This window comes from Astyanax mexicanus, chromosome 13 (genome assembly GCF_023375975.1).
Source record: "Astyanax mexicanus isolate ESR-SI-001 chromosome 13, AstMex3_surface, whole genome shotgun sequence".
Taxonomy (NCBI): domain Eukaryota; kingdom Metazoa; phylum Chordata; class Actinopteri; order Characiformes; family Acestrorhamphidae; genus Astyanax; species Astyanax mexicanus.
The window spans coordinates 41,850,376-41,869,141 of NC_064420.1; the positions used below are offsets into that span (position 1 = coordinate 41,850,376).

General features: G+C 37.4%; 1 protein-coding gene and 1 long non-coding RNA gene across 2 annotated transcripts in view; both read left to right on the top strand.

Annotated features, from left to right (window-relative positions):
* Window positions 1-140: 140 nt before the first annotated feature.
* LOC125806753 (uncharacterized) lies at window positions 141-3,813 on the top strand. The gene is made up of 3 exons (XR_007441571.1): window positions 141-304; window positions 2,649-2,698; window positions 3,759-3,813. It is a non-coding gene; the product is annotated as an uncharacterized LOC125806753 (long non-coding RNA).
* Window positions 3,814-4,023: 210 nt separating this feature from the next.
* Window positions 4,024-18,766, top strand: part of znf385a (zinc finger protein 385A) — a 176,696-nt gene continuing 161,953 nt past the window's right edge. Inside the window, exon 1 of the mRNA XM_022676907.2 lies at window positions 4,024-4,412. Within this exon, the coding sequence (XP_022532628.2) occupies window positions 4,400-4,412 (13 nt within the window). The 5' untranslated portion in view covers window positions 4,024-4,399. The remainder of the gene's footprint in view (window positions 4,413-18,766) is intronic.

Here is an 18,766-nt window from a genome sequence, read left to right on the forward strand (position 1 = left end):
TATATATGTTTGTTTTATTTTCATTTCAGTAATGGCGGTGCTCGGAGCTGAAGCTAGCTTTATAGGATGTAAACAGTGGTTTTAATAAGCTTCTTGTGCACTTTTTAAGTTATTAATGCCTTGTTTTAAATGTTAGGGCTCTTCAGATTCTAGCAAGGAGGTGTGGAGCTACTTTGACCCTGTATAATGGTGGAAAAGCGAATTATGCCCTGTGTCACCCAGTCTGAAGGGGGTTTGGACAAACTGTTAAAATTTCTGGATCTCAGAAAGCTGTGGGAGAACGGAGGTGTGCTATTCATCAAAGGTAAGTATTTTTTTAAATCATATTTTACTACAACAAAAGTCCATTTTACACCAGAGTTCTCCTTTAGGGGTTCTGTCCTGTTAAGTAAATAATTATCTATACTGTAGTAGGCCTTCTTATGCTGTGTTGTTCTCCATCATGTTAAAAAGTTAAAGGTCATCTCAACTTGAAAACTCGGGTAGAGAGGCGACTGGGGGATTAAACTGGATTGTAGTAGCTGTGATTTCATTTTAGCCTCAATGAAGTCATGAGTTCTGAGACGCTTGGTCTGGAGCCTCTGCTGTGCTGAATTTAGTCTTGATGCAAATCTGACAACATGGCGGACAGTTTTTGGCTTCATTTCTGTAGAATGGAAGGGAATAAACCATGCCATCCATGTTTTTCTACAGTCATTGGTATGTAATATATAATGTTATGTTATTTATTACTTGGTGGTTATAATTGTTTCAGTTGTTGTTGTTCAGTGGGTTTGTTTTGTTTTCTTGGACACTTTCGGTGAGCTTATAAATGTATACATGAGTACACAAGGCTACCAATGTGTACCAACTTTGAGACACATTATTTATAAGCCACCTCCAATTGAGGGCCCATATCAAACTGCAAAAGGCCTAAAATGCAAGTATGTCTCCCTCTGCTGGTGTAAATTATTATTAATATTGGCTTACCTTTGTTGCATCATCAAAACACAGTTTTATTTTTTATAAATTCTTAATAATAAGAAATAAATATTGATGTTTAAATGATAACTAGTCTGCTCTGATTGACCTGTCAGCTGATCCTAAACGGTCTTGCCCAGTAGCCAAGATGTAAACATGAATTGTGGTTTGTGGGAGCACAGGACGACATTAATGGTTTGTAGTGTGAACATTTGGGAGCTGTTTATGACGGGGAGACACGGAGAAGGCCAGTGACTGCCACCATGTCCCTGTAACCCTATCCTCCCTGCCCCTGACTGCTGAAATGTGCTGACTGGTCCAAAATGCAGCCCCTCAAACCCCCTGTGCCCTTCTCCCGCACAGTTGTGCTCAGTGTGTGACCTGGAGCAGCTCTGAGATTACCCTGCTATTGTGTGGGATTTTAAAAAATCCCCAGTATTAAATCAAATTTATGTTGTTTTGATGTTTTATCCATTTCCATTCTTGTTTTTATGCTTTTTGGTCACATCATCAGTCGTGTGCATGTGAGGGGTGCTGTAGTGTTGTGTGTCACATGATAGTCTCTCTAGGGTTACATATTAGACATGACATTTGGCACATTCATTTCGAGGCTTGGGTTCACTGGACGTTTGACTCCTTACGATCCTTTTGGATGCATCACAGACGTGGAATGGGAATTGACTGAGCTACTGTAGCTGTCATGCAGTCATGCAGAGTGACTGGAATTTTCCTCATATGTAACATTGGCTGGAACTTTGATGGAAGCTTTAATGGAAAGTAGAGGACACTGGATTTGTTCACCCCAGTGGTGCTATAAATCAAGAGCTCCTTACTTTTATTATTCTTAATATTAATACAGTGATGTAAGAACTCAATAGGATATTGCAGCTATTGTAACAAATCCTAAAAGCTGCAAAATTATATAAAAAAAACACGTATAACAGTAACATGTAACAATGTATAATAACTTCAGTGTTTAAGTGCATTTAGAAAATTTCTGTTGGTGAATTTGTGATTGATTATGTGAATGTTATAGAGGAAATATAAAAATAATGTGTTAATGACCTTTATTTAAAAGCTAAAATTAGTAGATTTTATATTTGTTTACAAAATATATATTTTTTAAAGTATTATTAGGGACAATTTGTATTTTAAAGTGTACATTTGCAGGGGTTTATGTACCAGAAGCAAACGTATTTCTTATGCTTATTTTATTTATTCAGGATGCTGTTTTTTTACTGTGCTTTTTGACTTAAATATGTAAATGTGTTTTATTGTGACTGGTTGCCTTGTATTTAATTTTAGTAAAACAAACTGTGTTTTTTTTTATGTGTACATTTATATTTAATTGCAGAGAGTATGAATAGTGGTGGACAGTATGGCCCTAAACTTCAAAAAATATTTTAATAATTTCAAGAAAAAAATTCTGCAGCTAAAATGTAGTACCTGCATATGGACTGAAAACTTTATTATACAAAAATGATACAAATTTCTTCTTAAATCCTTGCAATATATATATACAAAAATACAATAAAAATACAAAATAGACTGCTTTTAAGACAGAATATTGAATGATACTATTGTTTTTGACCTGATATGCAACACCCTTTATATGAACTCCAAATATGTTTTTTTTTTTTGGTTAAATTCCTTTTATTTGTTAATACACATCTATTCCTGCATTTCAGGCCTGCAACACATTCTAGAAAAGCTGGGATGGTAGCACATTTACACTGTTGTAAGTAAATTTGAGAAACTGTTTTTATCAATGCTGTCACAAATGTTCTGATTTAGCATTGTGTGTATATTGTCGCTGTCGCTATTGACACTGAAAGTTTAGATACAGCTCTGGAAAAAATGAAGAGACCACTTCAGTTTCTGAATCAGTTTCTCAGATTTTGCTATTTATAGGTATATGTTTGAGTCAAAGAAGCATTGTTTTTTTATTCTATAAACTACGAATAACATTTCTCCCAAATTGGTGGAATAACCCTGTTATTCCTTTTGGTCCTCCCAAGGTTTCTTCCTCCTCCTGCAGCTCTGAGGGAGTTTTTCCTTGCCTCCGCGCTCACCGGGGGTTCTGTATTCTGTATTTTGTATGTTTAATATTTTTGCCTGATTCTTTATCCTGTAATCATGTTTCTGTAAAGCTGCTTTGTGACAACATCAGTTGTAAAAAGTGCTATACAAATAAATTTGATTTGATTTGATTTTTTAATCACAGTTTTCATGCATCTTGGCATGTTCTCCTCCACTAGTCTTACACACTGCTTTTGGATAACTTTATGCCACACATGGTGCAAAAATTCAAGCAGTTCAGCTTGGTTTGATGGCTTGTGATCATCCATCTTCCTCTTAATTATATTTTAGAGGATTTTAATTTGGTAAAATCAAAGAAACTCTTATTTTTCCCAGAGCTGTATGTAAAAATGCTTCAATTTAATTTCAGGACATTATGTCTCAAAGTGGGAAGGTTTGGCTTTGACGGTGACGAAATGTATATGTTAATGTGTACGTAAACTTTTATCATTTTGTGTCACATAAAAGTCTTAGCACTTTATATTTGAGAAATTGGCATTATGGACTGTGTGAACACAGCAGTATCTTTTTAATCGAAGTTTCCGTTCTTCATTAAACTCTTATTTATCCTTTAAATAGCTCTTTAAATAAAAAAAATAAAGTGAATTAAAAATAAGCTGAGTGAGTAAGACAGATAACAAGACAGACAGATAAATCAGGAGTGACGGCATGACAGTGATGATACCTGATGAAATGGTGATACCTGCATTGCGTTACAGCTTCCCGGGGAAAGACTGAAGCCGCTGCAGTTTTCTGATGTGTGCAAAGCTGAAGGTATGTTTCTCGGCTTGTGTGTACTGTATGCCTCTCTGTACCTCCCTATGCCTGACACTTGACTCTTCTGCCTGTCCCATCCTCTCCCCCCCCCCCACCTCTTACCCCCCTGCTGCTCTCCCTCGATCCGGCTCTCTCGCTCTCCTCTCCCCTTCCTGACACAGTTGTCCTCACTTATTAAGGTTCTGCTGTGATTAGCTGCTGGAATGTCTTGCACTTGTTCTTTATTCTCAGTGTGGTGAGATCGAGTGCAGGGAGAAGGGGAGGGACGCGGGGGGGCGATGTGTTTGCTCGCTCTTTTCTTTTCTCGGCATGGCCTGTGTCTCCGTGAGCGCACGCTGCCGGCTGTGGGACAGAGCCTCAGTTTCTCTAGCAGCTGACCAGCAGAGTCCAGCAGGACCCTTCTGCTCCTCCACTGTGGTTCTTCTGCAGACCAGCTGAAGGTGCTTTCAGGACTCGCTGGTTGTTTATGCCTGAGAGGACTCCTACAGGACATTTGCTGGAGCAGAGTGGAAGCGCTAAGCCTGAAGGCTGAAGTTGAAAGAGGAGGACTTGAGGAAGGGCAGAGGAAGAGGAAGAGGGTTTAATGTGGGGTCCAGGTAAGAACATCCTTTTATTTCTTATTGCTGCAGCTTGTATGAACACAAGCCTTTGGTGAGCCTCCCTGTACTTAAAATTAAAGTTTTAACCAGAGTTTTGGGGACAACCATGAAGAAAACCCCTAATTTTTGAGTTTCCTGCAAAATCGTTCTGTGAATGACTGTGAATTAAAAAATCATGTAGACCATTTAACCTTCCTGTTATGTTATGGGCAAATTGTCTTGAAGTTTACAGATAAAAAAAAAATAGTTAAAAGTATTTTTTCAGTATGAAACTTCTTCTGCTTGCCTTAACCAGTGTAATCAACATATAATATGAAAATGGTTCATCTCAAATATTTGCAACCATCCCCTGCAAAAACTAAATTAAAAACAAAATTGCAATGTTATGTAAAACTACTGTTTCATATGTTGGTCTTTCAAAAGGTATAAAAGGGGAATAAAGTAGGGAAACATAAAAAAAGGTTGAACATCTATTTTTTAATGAATAAAGAGTGAATTATCCTAATTGAAGCATTACCTGTTAGAGGTAAGGAACACTATTGCACTAAATATGAATTATATTGATAATAATTAGCAATGAAGTTAGTAATGAAATATTTACACTGCTTATTAGGATTTTTTTAGATATCTTTTGGATAATTTAACATGCGAATAAAACAATCATAATAGGAGGGTGGTTAAAAGCCTTTCCTAGACATGTAGATCCACGCTAAAAAAATGAATCCTTGGGTCAACAAAAAAAAATCAATGCTGCGGGTTGCAATAGACTTTCTGAGTTGTGTCAACTTCTTGTAAAATTACAATTGATCTAAAAAAGTATTTTACGTATTTGAGCATTTTTAAATATCATCAACTTAATAACTGATTGTTTTTACGTTAACTGCACAAAAAATCAAGTAGCATTTATTTATATAATTAAATACAACATATTATAATAATTATATTAAATAATTAATTAAGTTGTTGAATATTGACATCGTTTTACTTTATTAAGACAACTTCAACAAAACTGACATTAAAGGGGCAATAGAGAAGCTTTTTAAAGAAACTATATTAGCAAATGAACAAGATTAATAAATTAATTTTTCATAATGATAGGCTACATATGTATTTTAATATAATTTACAGTTTACAGTACAATTAAATGCAATTGTTATTATAATATATTGTACTTAATTATATAAATAACAGTGCAATTAACGTAAAAATATCTGTTGACGGCGACAGTTATTAAGTTCATGCTATTTAAAAATGCTTTTCACTACAACTAAAAAACTAATTCACTATACTTAAAATACTTTTTTTTGGATCAATGTAATTTTACAAAAAGTTGACACAACTCAGAAAGTCTATTGCAACCCGTTGCACTGATATATTTATTAATGCAATTTAGTAACCTTTATTTTCAAGCGTGTTTAAAAAATAACACTTAACGTTAAAGTGCCAAAAAGGTTGTTTTAAGCACTGCCATAAAAAAAGAAGTTCCATAGATCCTTTAACCCTCTACATAGGCTCACACTTCAGTTCCTCAGCCTCATAACTGTGGTACTGTCATAATTAACATCAATTTCACAGACCCTAGAATTAAACCCTTTGTGGGAAATGGCTACCAAATAATTCCCAGTAATTTTTGCATTAGGATTAGCAACAGAATTATAACCATACGGTTCATCAAAGGTTAGGTAGCCCCTCAGGATAGTTTATAAACAATATAAGCATTTTGTAAAGAATATGTTATATTTATATTTTTAATGGATAAACCAGTTAAAGATTTTGTCTGAGAACTATTAATAATTCTAGGATTGTTTTATGAGTATAACTAGACTTTGCAGGCTGAATATTGAGAATATAACAGTGTAGTAAAAGTAGTGTACCGGTAGTAGTGTTTTGAAACTTGCTACCCTTGAAAAACACTAGCTTCCCCAAGAGATTTAAGATGCTTAGAATGTTTTCTTCTACAGTTCAAGCGATTTAGATCAGTGGTTTTTAAACCAGTGGGCCGTGGCCCTCATCATGGGCTTTAATGATACTCCTGTTGGCAACAAATCTCTTTTGGGGGGGATTTCTCTACAACTCAAATCTATAATTAAACAATTTAGGATGTGACCAATATTTTGTAAATTATTATTATTGTAAATAATTTGCAAACATAAACACTTAAGGCTATGTCATATTTATATAAAGCTTGTTGATTGCTCTGGCATTAGTTCATGTTAATATTACTGATAATCTGAGTGAAGCGAAATGTTTAATGTTTAAAAATAGTTTTAATGTTTCTATTTTATTTTAATATAAGTTTAATGGGTTTAATTTGGAGAATTCCAGCAAAGACATAATTTTCTTTCCTGCTGCAGTTTGTAGGCAAGCCATAGTCAAACCTCCCTGTACTTAAAAGTAAAAGTTCCAAAAAGAGATTTGGGGCCAACAATAAAGAAACTCCCCCATTATTCCCTATATAATTGTTCTGTGAATGACTCGTTCAAGAAAATGTGGATAAATTATTAAAACTGTGTCTCTTTACAAAAGATCTTGAGGCAATTCAAGCCAATCAAATAATTTGATTTGATTTGTGGTTTAATTGATTGTTATGCTTTAAAATTCTAGTGCTGGTTAGATTGCTAAGTGGTCACTTAAACTTTGGCATGGACCACAGAGCATTTTGTGGAGGGATAAGTGGGAGATGAGTTGCGAAAGGTTGGGACCCCCTAACCCTTTATGTAGCATAGTTCAGTTATTCAGCTTAATTGTAAGGGTTGTGTAAGAACTGTGTAAAGTCAATATGCAGTAAAATGTAAATTAAAATAAGAATATGTTGTATAAACTTAATTCAGTTAAGAAACACATTGCATTTAATCAAAATGAGTTGAATTCACATTTTCCAACTTAATTCAGCTGTTGATTCAATTATATTGAAACACGTAGATTGTAATTTATTTGGCTTTCATTAGACAGGAATTTTCTTTGATTCAGAATAAATAGATTTAACTACAAGTAAAAATCTATTTTTTCCATAAATCAGTTAAATAAAAACAACTCAGTTTATTTCTTTAATATCAACAAATGTGCATTTATTTTAGTATAGCGTTATAGCTTTAGCTTTAGTCATGCACTAAATCAACTATTTACAGCAGTGTTAATGTCATGATGCAACCTCTATAAGCCTCTATAATACATCAGCCTGTAGGACATAAACTGATAGTATGTGATCTGATACGACTCATGAAGTTACAGCACTCACTGTCCTGCCGTCTGTCCATCTCTGAATATAGTCGTGTCACTCTTGTCATTAAGAAGATCTTGTTACCTTTGAGGAGCAGCGACACACCTTAACATTTAAACACTTCTTTAAAAGAAACGTCCTGTTTCCTTTTATACCCTCGTGCCCTTGGAAAGCCTTAACTGATATTCTGTCTTCATGCAGCCGTTTATCTTATTAATAATGCACTGATGAGTTTAACCTCGGAGGTCATGAATATACTCTGCTTCCGAACACAGGAGCACGCAGAGATTGGGTTATTTTATATTGGTGTGTGGATCTTTTATGTGTGTGTGTTTTTTTTTTTAAACTGAGAACGTAGTGTACAGTGTGTGAATCAGGGGTGTGTGTACTGGCAAGGACCTGGCAATATGATTACATTACATTACATTACATTACATTACATTTGGCAGACGCTTTTGTCCAAAGCGACTTACAATATTGAAGTGCAAATAATAGAAGTTAAAAATAAAGCATCTATAGATAGGGCCTTAAGGAGGTCAGAGGGAAATAATGGGATAGATGATCTATATGACAATACAAGGGTTACAGTTTAGTATATTGCAATATCACCAATAATGCATAACATTATAATCACCTTCCTGTTTCTAGACACATTATCTATTTTTTTCTGTTCACTGATCATAAAGGATTACTGTAGTCCTGTACCTGTTTCTCTGCTTACTTTATTATCCTACTTCTTGTCTACAATGTTACAATGTTACAATGGATCATTCTCAGTATTGCAGTGATAATGACTTGGTGGTGGTGTATGACATAAGTATGGTGTTGTGCTGATATAAGTGAATAAGTCAGTCACTCACTGTCACTGCTGGACTAAGAGTAGTCCACTAACCAACCACACCATAGCAGCCATCTGGGATACCATAGCAACTGCTTAGTAACCACCAAGTAGCACCCCATATGCCACAAATTGGCGACTGCCTAAAACAACCATAACAATCACCTTACAGTTATATAATACTCAGATAGCAAGCACCAAAAAAGCACTCACCATACCTACCAGCTGGAATACCCTAGCAGCCACTTTGCAACACCATAGCAAGCACCTTGCAACCATAGGACTGGCTCTAAGCTATATAACACTATATTAACCCCCTAGACACCACTTAATACAAATACATATGCATATATAGCAACCACTGGGGATACCATAGCAACTATCTAGCAGGACCATAGCAACCATATAGCATCCACTTGGCAATAACATAGCAACCACTGATATACCAAAGAAACCACCTGGGATGCTATAACAGTAATTTTGGCACAAGCAAGACCACCAAATAGCAGACTAGTGTAATCATAGCAACTCCCTAAAACATTATAGCAACCACCTAAAAACACCTTAGGATCCACCTGCTATACCCTAGCAGTCATTTAGCTTCAACATAGCAGCCTTTTTAACCACATAGCATCAACCTTTGCACCTATAGCGCGTGTCTAAACCATCGCAACCACCTGGGATACCACAGCAACCAGTGGGAGCCACTTTAGCTTTAAAATCTTTTTAATCACTTGTGTTCAAGAAATGATTTTTGGCTTGTCAAAGCTGAATGATGATCTGTTGATACCCAGCTGTGAATTAAATGCTGGTATAAATAGGCGCTGTATATTTTGCTGATTGCTGAGGTGTTCTGTGGAAGTGTGAGCTGTTGTAGAGAGTGTTCCAGAAATCAGTGAGCTTCCGAGCTCCACCGTGAGCCTCTCTGTTTTCAGCTAAAGGTGTGAAATTGGTGTCGGCGTGTGAGAGAGTGACAGTCAACATCCACATTCCCTCCACACACAGAGCCGGAATGATTCACACCTTCGCTACACATTTGTAGGGCCTCCCAACCCACCAGCCAGCGTATCCTCTGTGTCACTTTCACTCCGCAAAAATGTAAATCATATCCCCCTTTTCCTGGTGTTGCACAGGAAACTCACGTATCTATCCATTCCTGATCGATATTCTAATTTTAGTGTGATTGTCTGTGCCATCTGATACTCGTTCCAGCCCCACTGACTCTGTGCTTTTCAAGGACAATCTCGCAGCAAAGGCCTTCCGTCAGCAAGCGTTCGCCCGGAACACCACATAAAGAGGTTCTGTACATTCACATGCATTTTGTACATTCAAATGTTTTTTTTATAATATGACTGAAGTATGTAAAGTTAAATGTGTAAGAGCTTTATGCTTTATGTTGTTTATTAGAGAGGTTTATTTTGCAGCCCCACCTCCACCGGAGCGTCTCGCGTCCGGACCAATCAAGAGCTGAGCTCAACTCAAAACCTGAGAAAAAACAGTAATCAGCCCTTTAATCAGGCAATTAAATGGCTTTTTAAAAGGGAAATAAGAGAGTTTTTCTGGGATTAAAAGCATAAATTCAGCTGTAAATATTTGCACAAAACTGTGCTGGACTGAGGTTCACAGGTTTCGGCACATGCCCATGTTTACAAGCATGTGTTCAGCCATGTGGATAGAGTCCATGCGTTTACCTCGTGTTTACTCCTCACAACCAAACAACCCCAGCACTTCTCAGGCAGCAGCAGCCTGTGACTCACACAGACACAGAGACAGTGTTGTGTATCTACTTCTTGCATAGAAATGTAATTAGTATGTATGTGTTTGTGTGTGTTAGTGTTAGTGTGTGTAGATTAACTTCTGTAGGTTGAGTGCTTACTTGATTGAGCAGATCCAACAATTCTCTCTAAATCTCTGTAGGCTAATTATTTTTTAATATTATTTATTTACTTGAAGATGTTAAACTTTATGGGGCAGTTTTCCAGACAGGGAAAATCTCCATTCATAATGCTGTGCACTCCAAGACTGGGCTTAATCTCTTTCTTCGAAAACAGCCACTGTGTTTTTCAAGGAATTCCTGTACTTTTGGATTTGATCATTTTTAAGTCATAAAGGCAGAAATGCATTCTGGGACTTCTGCCATTCTATGACCTTTTAGTGCAGACTCTAAATTCACCATCCTCACGCCAGAACACACAGTACTGCTGATCTACGCACAGCACGCACCTGAACACATACAACATACACTGGCCCTTTTCACCACACACACGTCTGAACACACGCTTCTGAGAGAGAGAAGAGACGAAGAGAAATCCTCACACAGGGCTGTGAAATGTACCTCACATTACACAAATGCTCCAAATAGACATAAATTTGTCCATTACTTCCTATATGCACTAAAATACAGCTCTGGAAAAAAACAAGAGACCACTATTTATAGGTATACATTTGAGTAAAATGAACATTGTTGTTTTATTCTATAAACTACTGACAACATTTTACCCAAATTCAAAATAAAATTTTTGTCATTTAGAGCATTTATTTGCAGAAAATGAGAAATGACTAAAATAACAAAAAAGATGCAGAGGTCAAATAATGCAAAGGAAACCAGTTTATATTAATAAAGTTTCAAAAATCAATATTTAGTGGAATAACCCTGGCTTCTAAACAGTTTTCATGCATCTTGGCATGTTCTCCTCCACCAGTCTTACACACTGCTTTTGAATAACTTTATGCCTTTACTCCTGATGCAAAAATTCAAGCAGTTTGGTTTGATGGCTTGTGATCATCCATCTTCTTCTTGGTTATATTTCAGAGGTTTTCAATTTGGTAAAATCAAAGAAACTCATCATTTTTATTCCAGAGCTGTATATTAAAGTGTTGTATATTCATTTATGTGACTCAAATGTAGAGCTGTGCAATATATCAATATTTTACCGTATCCTGAGGAATTTTCTTGTCTTTGTCCACACGGCCAAAAGTACCAATGGGTCTTATATAATATTCAAATGTTCTGAGACATTGCTTTTTGTGTTTTTATTGGCTGTAAATCATAATCAAGAAATAAATGCTTAAAATATATCACTCTGTGTGTAACACATCTATGTCATATATAAGTTTCAAATTTTGAAATGAATTACTGAAATAAAGTAACTTTTCAATGATATACTAATTTGTATTTATATGTAGTATAAATAGTAGATAGTGCATATCATGTAGCAAGTGTAGAAAGTAGCCTCAAATTGAGAAATTGAGAAACTATTTTTACAGCTTGTCACAGTCTCAAGCGGCTTTCCTTGGCATTTGCTGACAACATTGTTTACCACGCAGTCGTATAGTCTGGCATTTCACATGCAATTCATCAGCACTGTGTGTGTGCATATAGATACACATTTTGCCAACTATGACAGGCATGCCAGGAATTTGCTTTGGTAACATGCAAGGACATACAAGGACCGATATAGGAACATACATGACAGATTCTTCTCAACTTCAGAGAACAGATATGTTGCTGGGAGCTCTGTTTTTAGTAGTGCAAACAGGGGAAAACAGCACATGTATGCTGATCTGTGCAGACGTGACGGATATGATCCATGTTGACATGAAAGCGTGGATTGTAAAAGGCATTAGATCCATAATAATAAGTAATATAAGCGGCTTGTTTACAGTGTAATTGCTGTGCAGTGACATTTAGCTGTGACTGATACTGAAAGTACACAAAGGTTTGAAGTAATGCAAAACATTTTTCAGAAGCACCAGCGGCATGCAAATGAAAATAAAGCAATTATGCTGTATATTTCAGATAACAGTGGAATCTCTCATTGTTGGCAAGTGTGTAAATGTGTATAAATAAGCAATCTGACAATTGGGCAGTATGAGCAAGCAGTATTTGAAGCTTAAAAAATTTATAACTAAGAGATTTGTAGTTCAATATTAGCAATCAAATGAGGCCTGATGCTTCATTCCTTTTGAGTTCCACTTTTCAACTGGATGTCATATTTCCTGCTTGGAAAGTTAGGACAGTCTTACGAGAGTATAGAATCCAATATGTGGTCTTTTTATGGTGTTTTCAAATGTGCAAAATATTGTATATTGTGTTATTAACTGGCATTGCCAATGATTCTAATCTGACACAATGCTACACTGTAAACTCACAATTAGTGTAAATTTAGATTTTTTTCAAACATTAATTAACTATTTTAAATTAGGCAAACATTTATGTGGACATTTAAATTTAAAAGGAGGTCTTTGAGTTGTATCAACTTATAAAAACTGAGTTTAGTCTGTTTTGCCATTTGCAGCTTCTTTTCCATTGGCTTCTACAACAACCTATTTGTATACTGGGTGTGTCCCCTAGATTCTGACGCTCACCGTTAGTGTGTAGTGATTCCCCCCCAGGCTCCCATATGAAATATCATATATTAGGATTAACTGCTTGGCCTCTATGTTGTAGGCTGTAAGAACAAGCATCATTTTCTGTTGGCTGAATGCTCTATACGGTTTACTCTATAGCACTTAAAGTAGAATTATTATGCAAAGCGATTTATATAACAAGAAATAAAGTTCAATGAAATGTACTTACAATTTAGGCATAATAACTAAATGTTTTTAGTCAAATTAACTCACATTTTCAGTAAACATTACTTAAAACTTTAAGGCAGCCTGTTTCCTTAAATGATTTAAGTAAATTCAACCTATTCGGGCTGACAGTGTAACAATAATCTCATTCTTTTTAAAGTTAAACTTCTTACCATCCAAGTCATCCCAAATGTAGTTATTGATGTTAAAGCATGGCATTAATTCATCACTATGTATTTTTTAAAACTTTAAAATAGCAGCGTCAATGCTCCGCTCACCTGTAATAGGAAGATGATAAATTACACATTTTTTTATGTTCAAAAAATCATATAACATCCTGTAAGATTACTCTACTGGTCCACATGCTTCTTACACTTTATTTGCTGGTTTTGTATCTCTTAGCTTGCCCAGAAAATCATGTGTACAGCATGTCCTTTAGTTTTGGCTCAACATTTGAATTACACTTCAACTGTGGGGGAATCCAGGAGCAAGAAATCCAGCTTCTCACATAATGCTGCTTTAAGGTCTGGACTATAAGATCATCAGAATATTATTTGAAGAATGTCAGCAAAAAAAAAAACATCATTTAAATAAATGTTTTTTGTTTGGTTCCTTTTCCTTAAAAAAAAAAAAGCTTACATAGCTTCAGACCCAGTTCTACATAATAAGAAAACAGTAGAGGTATATTGGCAGAGGATAGGTTAGAACATGCATTGTTTCAGGGGATAAAACTTTGGAAGTGATGTGTTGAGAGGGCTTTGAGCTGGCATAAATAGACAAAATACCTAGAAAGAGAGAAATGATGATGAAAGAGCTGTTAAAAGATCCGTGCTGCCTTAAATCTTCACTATGCTGTATCTGGTATCTGCATGACTGGCCAACCCCAGTCACTTAGTCCATATTTAATCTCCTGTACTCTTGTCTCTCTTCTGCCACATTAAAAATAGAGTAAGCCTACCAGTATTCCAACTCACCACCGGACCTCTGGCCAGGCAGAGAAGCCGCTAAGAGAGCCTCAAATCCAGTGGCCCACTTCCACAGCACATTCTGATTTGTCGCAGTGCCATCGATGCGTCAGGTGCCCATGGAAAACTCTGCTTCAGCAGCCTGGCTGAGGCCCGGTCCAGCACTGGGTGTTACAGTGTTAATGGAAGTCACCTATTTAAACCGGTGTGATGATGCATTTTTGATTTCTGGTGCATTTTTGCCAGTTACTAAACAGTTTCCAGTTAAGTAGGCTTGTATCTACCCTCACTGGACACTTTATAGGGTACATGTAACATATTGCTGCACTTTGTAGGTGTAGGATTACTGACTGCAGGTCATCCACCCTCTATTAATGGAACAGAGCCACCACTGGACCACCTCAGACCAGATATTGTTGGATGGTGGACTGTTCTTATTACAGCAGTGATACTAACATGGAAGTGTCATAGTAGTAGAGGACCTGTGGTCAGACATTGATCAGTGTTAAAGCTCTAGAGATGAATATGTTTAACAGCTGGTCTTAAATTCAGTTTCTGTATGTGCCCTTTAGTAATCATTGGTAGTTAACAGTGGCTTAGTGGTAGCATGTTCACCTCACAGCTCCAGAGACTCCAGTTTCCTCCCACAGTCCAAAAACATAAAGATCAGGTAAATTGAATACTCTAAAGCTTGTCCTGGTGTATGTGTGTGGGTCTAAGTATGTCTGCATGTGAATGTATATATGACTGTATGCTGACTGTGTTCAATGGGTCAATTCCTTAGTACCCAATGCAATCCTCTAGGTTGTTTCAGGTTGAGAGTACGCTGTGTGTGATTGGCTGCCACATCTCACTGGTGTGTGAATGAGTTGAGTGTAGAAGGTGATTGATTGTAAAACATCATTGGGTGTCTAGAAAGGTGCTATATGAGTATTCATTCATTCATTTATTTAACCTTGAATCAGTGCTCATGCAGATTGGCCATTATTATTGTTTGTGATACTGGCTCCCGCAGTTGATGTATTGGAGCTGTGAATCTGGTTCAAAAAGAAGCGGTGGCTGACTTCACATATATCAGTGGACGCATGTGCTTGTCCCCACTCTTCTAGTGTCAGAAACATTGCAAATGATGAGGAGTCCTAATGAGGTTGTGAGTTAATTGATTCAACTAGATTGGCTACAAAATAGGGTAAGGGTAGATTAAATAAAAGGTATAAAAAAAAATAAGAAAATGCTCCAAAATGACTTTAAATTAAGCCCTGTTTACACTCACTAACTCAAACCTGCTTAATCCGTTATGGGTCATGGGAGAGTCAGAGCCAATCCCAGGAGCAATTGAATGGAAGGCAGGATAAACCCTGGACAGGCTGCCAATCCATCGCAGGGCTAAATAACGCAACAGATTCTTTTTTTTAATGATTTATTTCGATTTTCTTCTCTTTCTTCTCCCCAATTTAGCCAGGCCGATTGTCTCACCCATGCAACTTGCTACTCAGCTGTATATCCCCTATCACCAGTGATTCCACAACACAAGAAGGGTGAAGACTAGCACATGTCTCCTCTGACATATGTGAAGTCAGACTCTGCCTCTTTTTGAACTGCTGCTGATGCAGCATTGCGACTCGGTTCTGATACATCAGCTCACAGACAGACGCCTTGTGCTGATCGACATCACTCTTTGGAGCTGATGGCAAGCTGCATGACCGGGATTCGAACCAGCGATCTCTCAATCATAGTGACAGCGCATAGCCTGCTAGACCACACAGCACATCTAACAGATTATTTTTTATTAGATTCTAGTCTATAAGCCTACCTGCATAACGTCCACCAACATCATTAGACCTGTCTCTAATGATTTGGCCAACACATGATGACTCTTGCCCTGGATTGAATAGGGCAACTTGTTCCACAGCGCCTGTTTTGTAATGCCCGCGTACTTCTGATCAAGTGTGTGTTCCGAGTTTGGTTTGTGTCCAAGGCGTGGTGGAGTCAGTTTGCAGTTGGAGTTGATTTCCAGGCTGGAGGCTGTCCCTGGTACTGTGATAGGGGTCTCCACTTGCTTCGAGGGGGGTGTTTAGGGATGTGACACCCCACAGAGCTGTCCGCCATGTCTAAAAACAGCTCTCTAAATAAACCATAATTCTCATGGTAATTGGTGCCCTTTACAGGCAGCAAAAAAAAAAAAAAAAAAATCCCTAAGGAGCTGGCATGTGCTAAGTCCATGTGGGTACAGTGATATTTTTCTGATCATGGTTATCTCACACCCCTCTTGATCCTCCTACAGTGTCAGAACAGATATCCCGTGGCCTACATTACTGGAATATGTTCCGTTACTTGCACATTACTAGACACGAGCATTGATTAGCTGTTGGTTGCTATTCTTGAGAGGTTGTATTCTGACCATTAGAACCCCAATCGAATAAAAAAGAATCTGATTTTGGAGACTTGTGTTAAATAATAAGTAAGGTTTAATGCAGATGGGGCAGATTTCTTCGAGAGCGAGCGTGGTTGCTGAGGCAGTGTGCTCGCCATATTGATTTCTCTCTTTGTTTACAGTTGTGTGCTGGTAGCGGTGGGCCTGCAGAGGGCAGTATTGTGCTTTCTGAACCATCCCATTGTTTGGGTCTGCTGCCTCCACATTAAAGAGTCTTATCACTGTAATTGCAGCTAATATAAGGGCAGGACCTGAGGGACAGGACTGGAACCCCTCTCGTCTTTGTCGCAGTGCAGCTTCACCCTCACTCAGCGCTTACTTTTTGGGTACAAGCTTCTCTTCCTCATTCTCTCTCTCTCACTCTCTTTCTCTACTTCTTCTCTATGTATCCTGTTCTACATCTCTTCATCTTCACTCTCCCTGTTTAATCAGATATACATTTTCTTTCTCACACTCTAATCTCTACCCTATTCTTTCATTATCCCTATATTGTCGTTGTCTTTCTCTCTCCATTATCTCAGCATTCTCACATCCTCCTGTCTCCTGTCTCTCTACTTCATTGACCTTCAATATTCTCTTGTCATTCTTTCTCCCCCTCTACCACATTCTTTCACATCCTGCCATCTTTTATATTCTTCATATTCTGACTGTCTCTCTCTCAAACTTATTGACCTTCACTTCTCTTCCTCTCTCTGTAAACCCATCTCTCTACTTCTTCTATGTGTATCTTGTTCTACATCTCTTCATCTTCACTTTCTGTTTTATCATTTGTCCATTCTCTTTGTCACACTCTCTACTCTATTCTGTCTTTATCCCCATATTCTTCATTGTCTTTCTCTACATCATTTTCTCACATACCCTTCTTTACTTCTTCCCCATTCTCTCTCCATTATCTCAGCATTCTCACATCCTCCTGTCTCCTGTCTCTCTACCTCATTGACCTTCAATATTCTCTTGTCATTCTTTCTCCCTCTTTTATATTCTTCATATTCTGACTGTCTCTCTCTCTAACTTTTTGACCTTCACTTCTCTTCCTCTCTCTGTAAACCCTTTTCTCTACTTCGTCTATGTATCATGTTCTACATCTCTTCATCCTGTTTTATCATATGTGCATTCTATCTCACACACTCTCTACACTGTCCCCTCATTATTCCTGTATTCTCATTGTCTTTCTCTACATCATTCTCTCACATATCCTTCTTTTCTTCTACCCCATTCTATGTCCATTATCTCAGCATTCTCACACCCATCTGTCTCTCTTCCTCATTGACCTTCACTACTGTCTCGTCACTATCTACTGTGTTTCTCACTCTCTCTACCAGATTTTCTCACATCCTGCAATCTTTTATATTATATATATTCTCACTCTCTCTTTCTCTCTACCTTATTGACCTTCACTACTCTTCTCCTCTCTGTAAACTATCTCTATATATCCCTTTCTCTACCTCTATCTTTCTCACTGTCTCAGCCACTCAGCCTTTTTAGCCCTGTTTCTTTCAGTTCTCCTTCTCTCTCTCTCTCTCCTTTCCTCCCTCTCCTTATTATCTTTCCCTTTCTGTCTCTCTCTACCTCATTCTCTAAACATCTTCCTGTGTCTCTGCCTCATTGGCCTTTACTTAGGCCTGTCACAAAAACTACATTATCAACTTATTGTTCAATAATTTGACCTCAATTATTTTAATAATCGTGATATCGTCCATTGTGTCCAACATGCAAAACCTACCTTTATTAGGAAAAATGTCCTTCATCAACACCTAAAACAAACTTAAAGAAATATAGTAACAGCCCAGTACAACTCTAGTCACTTAACTTTAGTGTCTTAGGTTCATGCTACCTCAGCTTTCTATCCACCATCAGCGTATCTCTTGAGTGAAGGCTGAGGCAGGTTCTTTATGCCGGTTCAACGCAGGCCAGCTTGGACAGACCGGGGCTGAACGTCATGGTGTGGGGCAGACCCACGATGCCCCTGCCTCCGCACTTCACAATATGTAAAAGGGTTCATTTCTTTGTTGTGATATTATGTTATCATTTTATTAGTGCTAAATTAGTGTATAAAAATGCCAACATTTTCACAATAATTTTTGGGACAAAATATTGTTCGCAAAAAATAATCATGACAGGCCTACATTTAGTACTATACTGTCTTTTTAAAAATGTCTCCTTTTCTATATTTCTTTCTCACTTTGTCTTTTTTTGTTCCTGTCTGTTTACCTCATTCTCCCTTTTCTCTCCACTCTGTTTTTCACGCTCTTTTTTGTCTTTCTCTCTCTCTTCCTTTTCTCTCTGCTTCTTTCAATGCCTTTTTTCCACCCGTGTCTC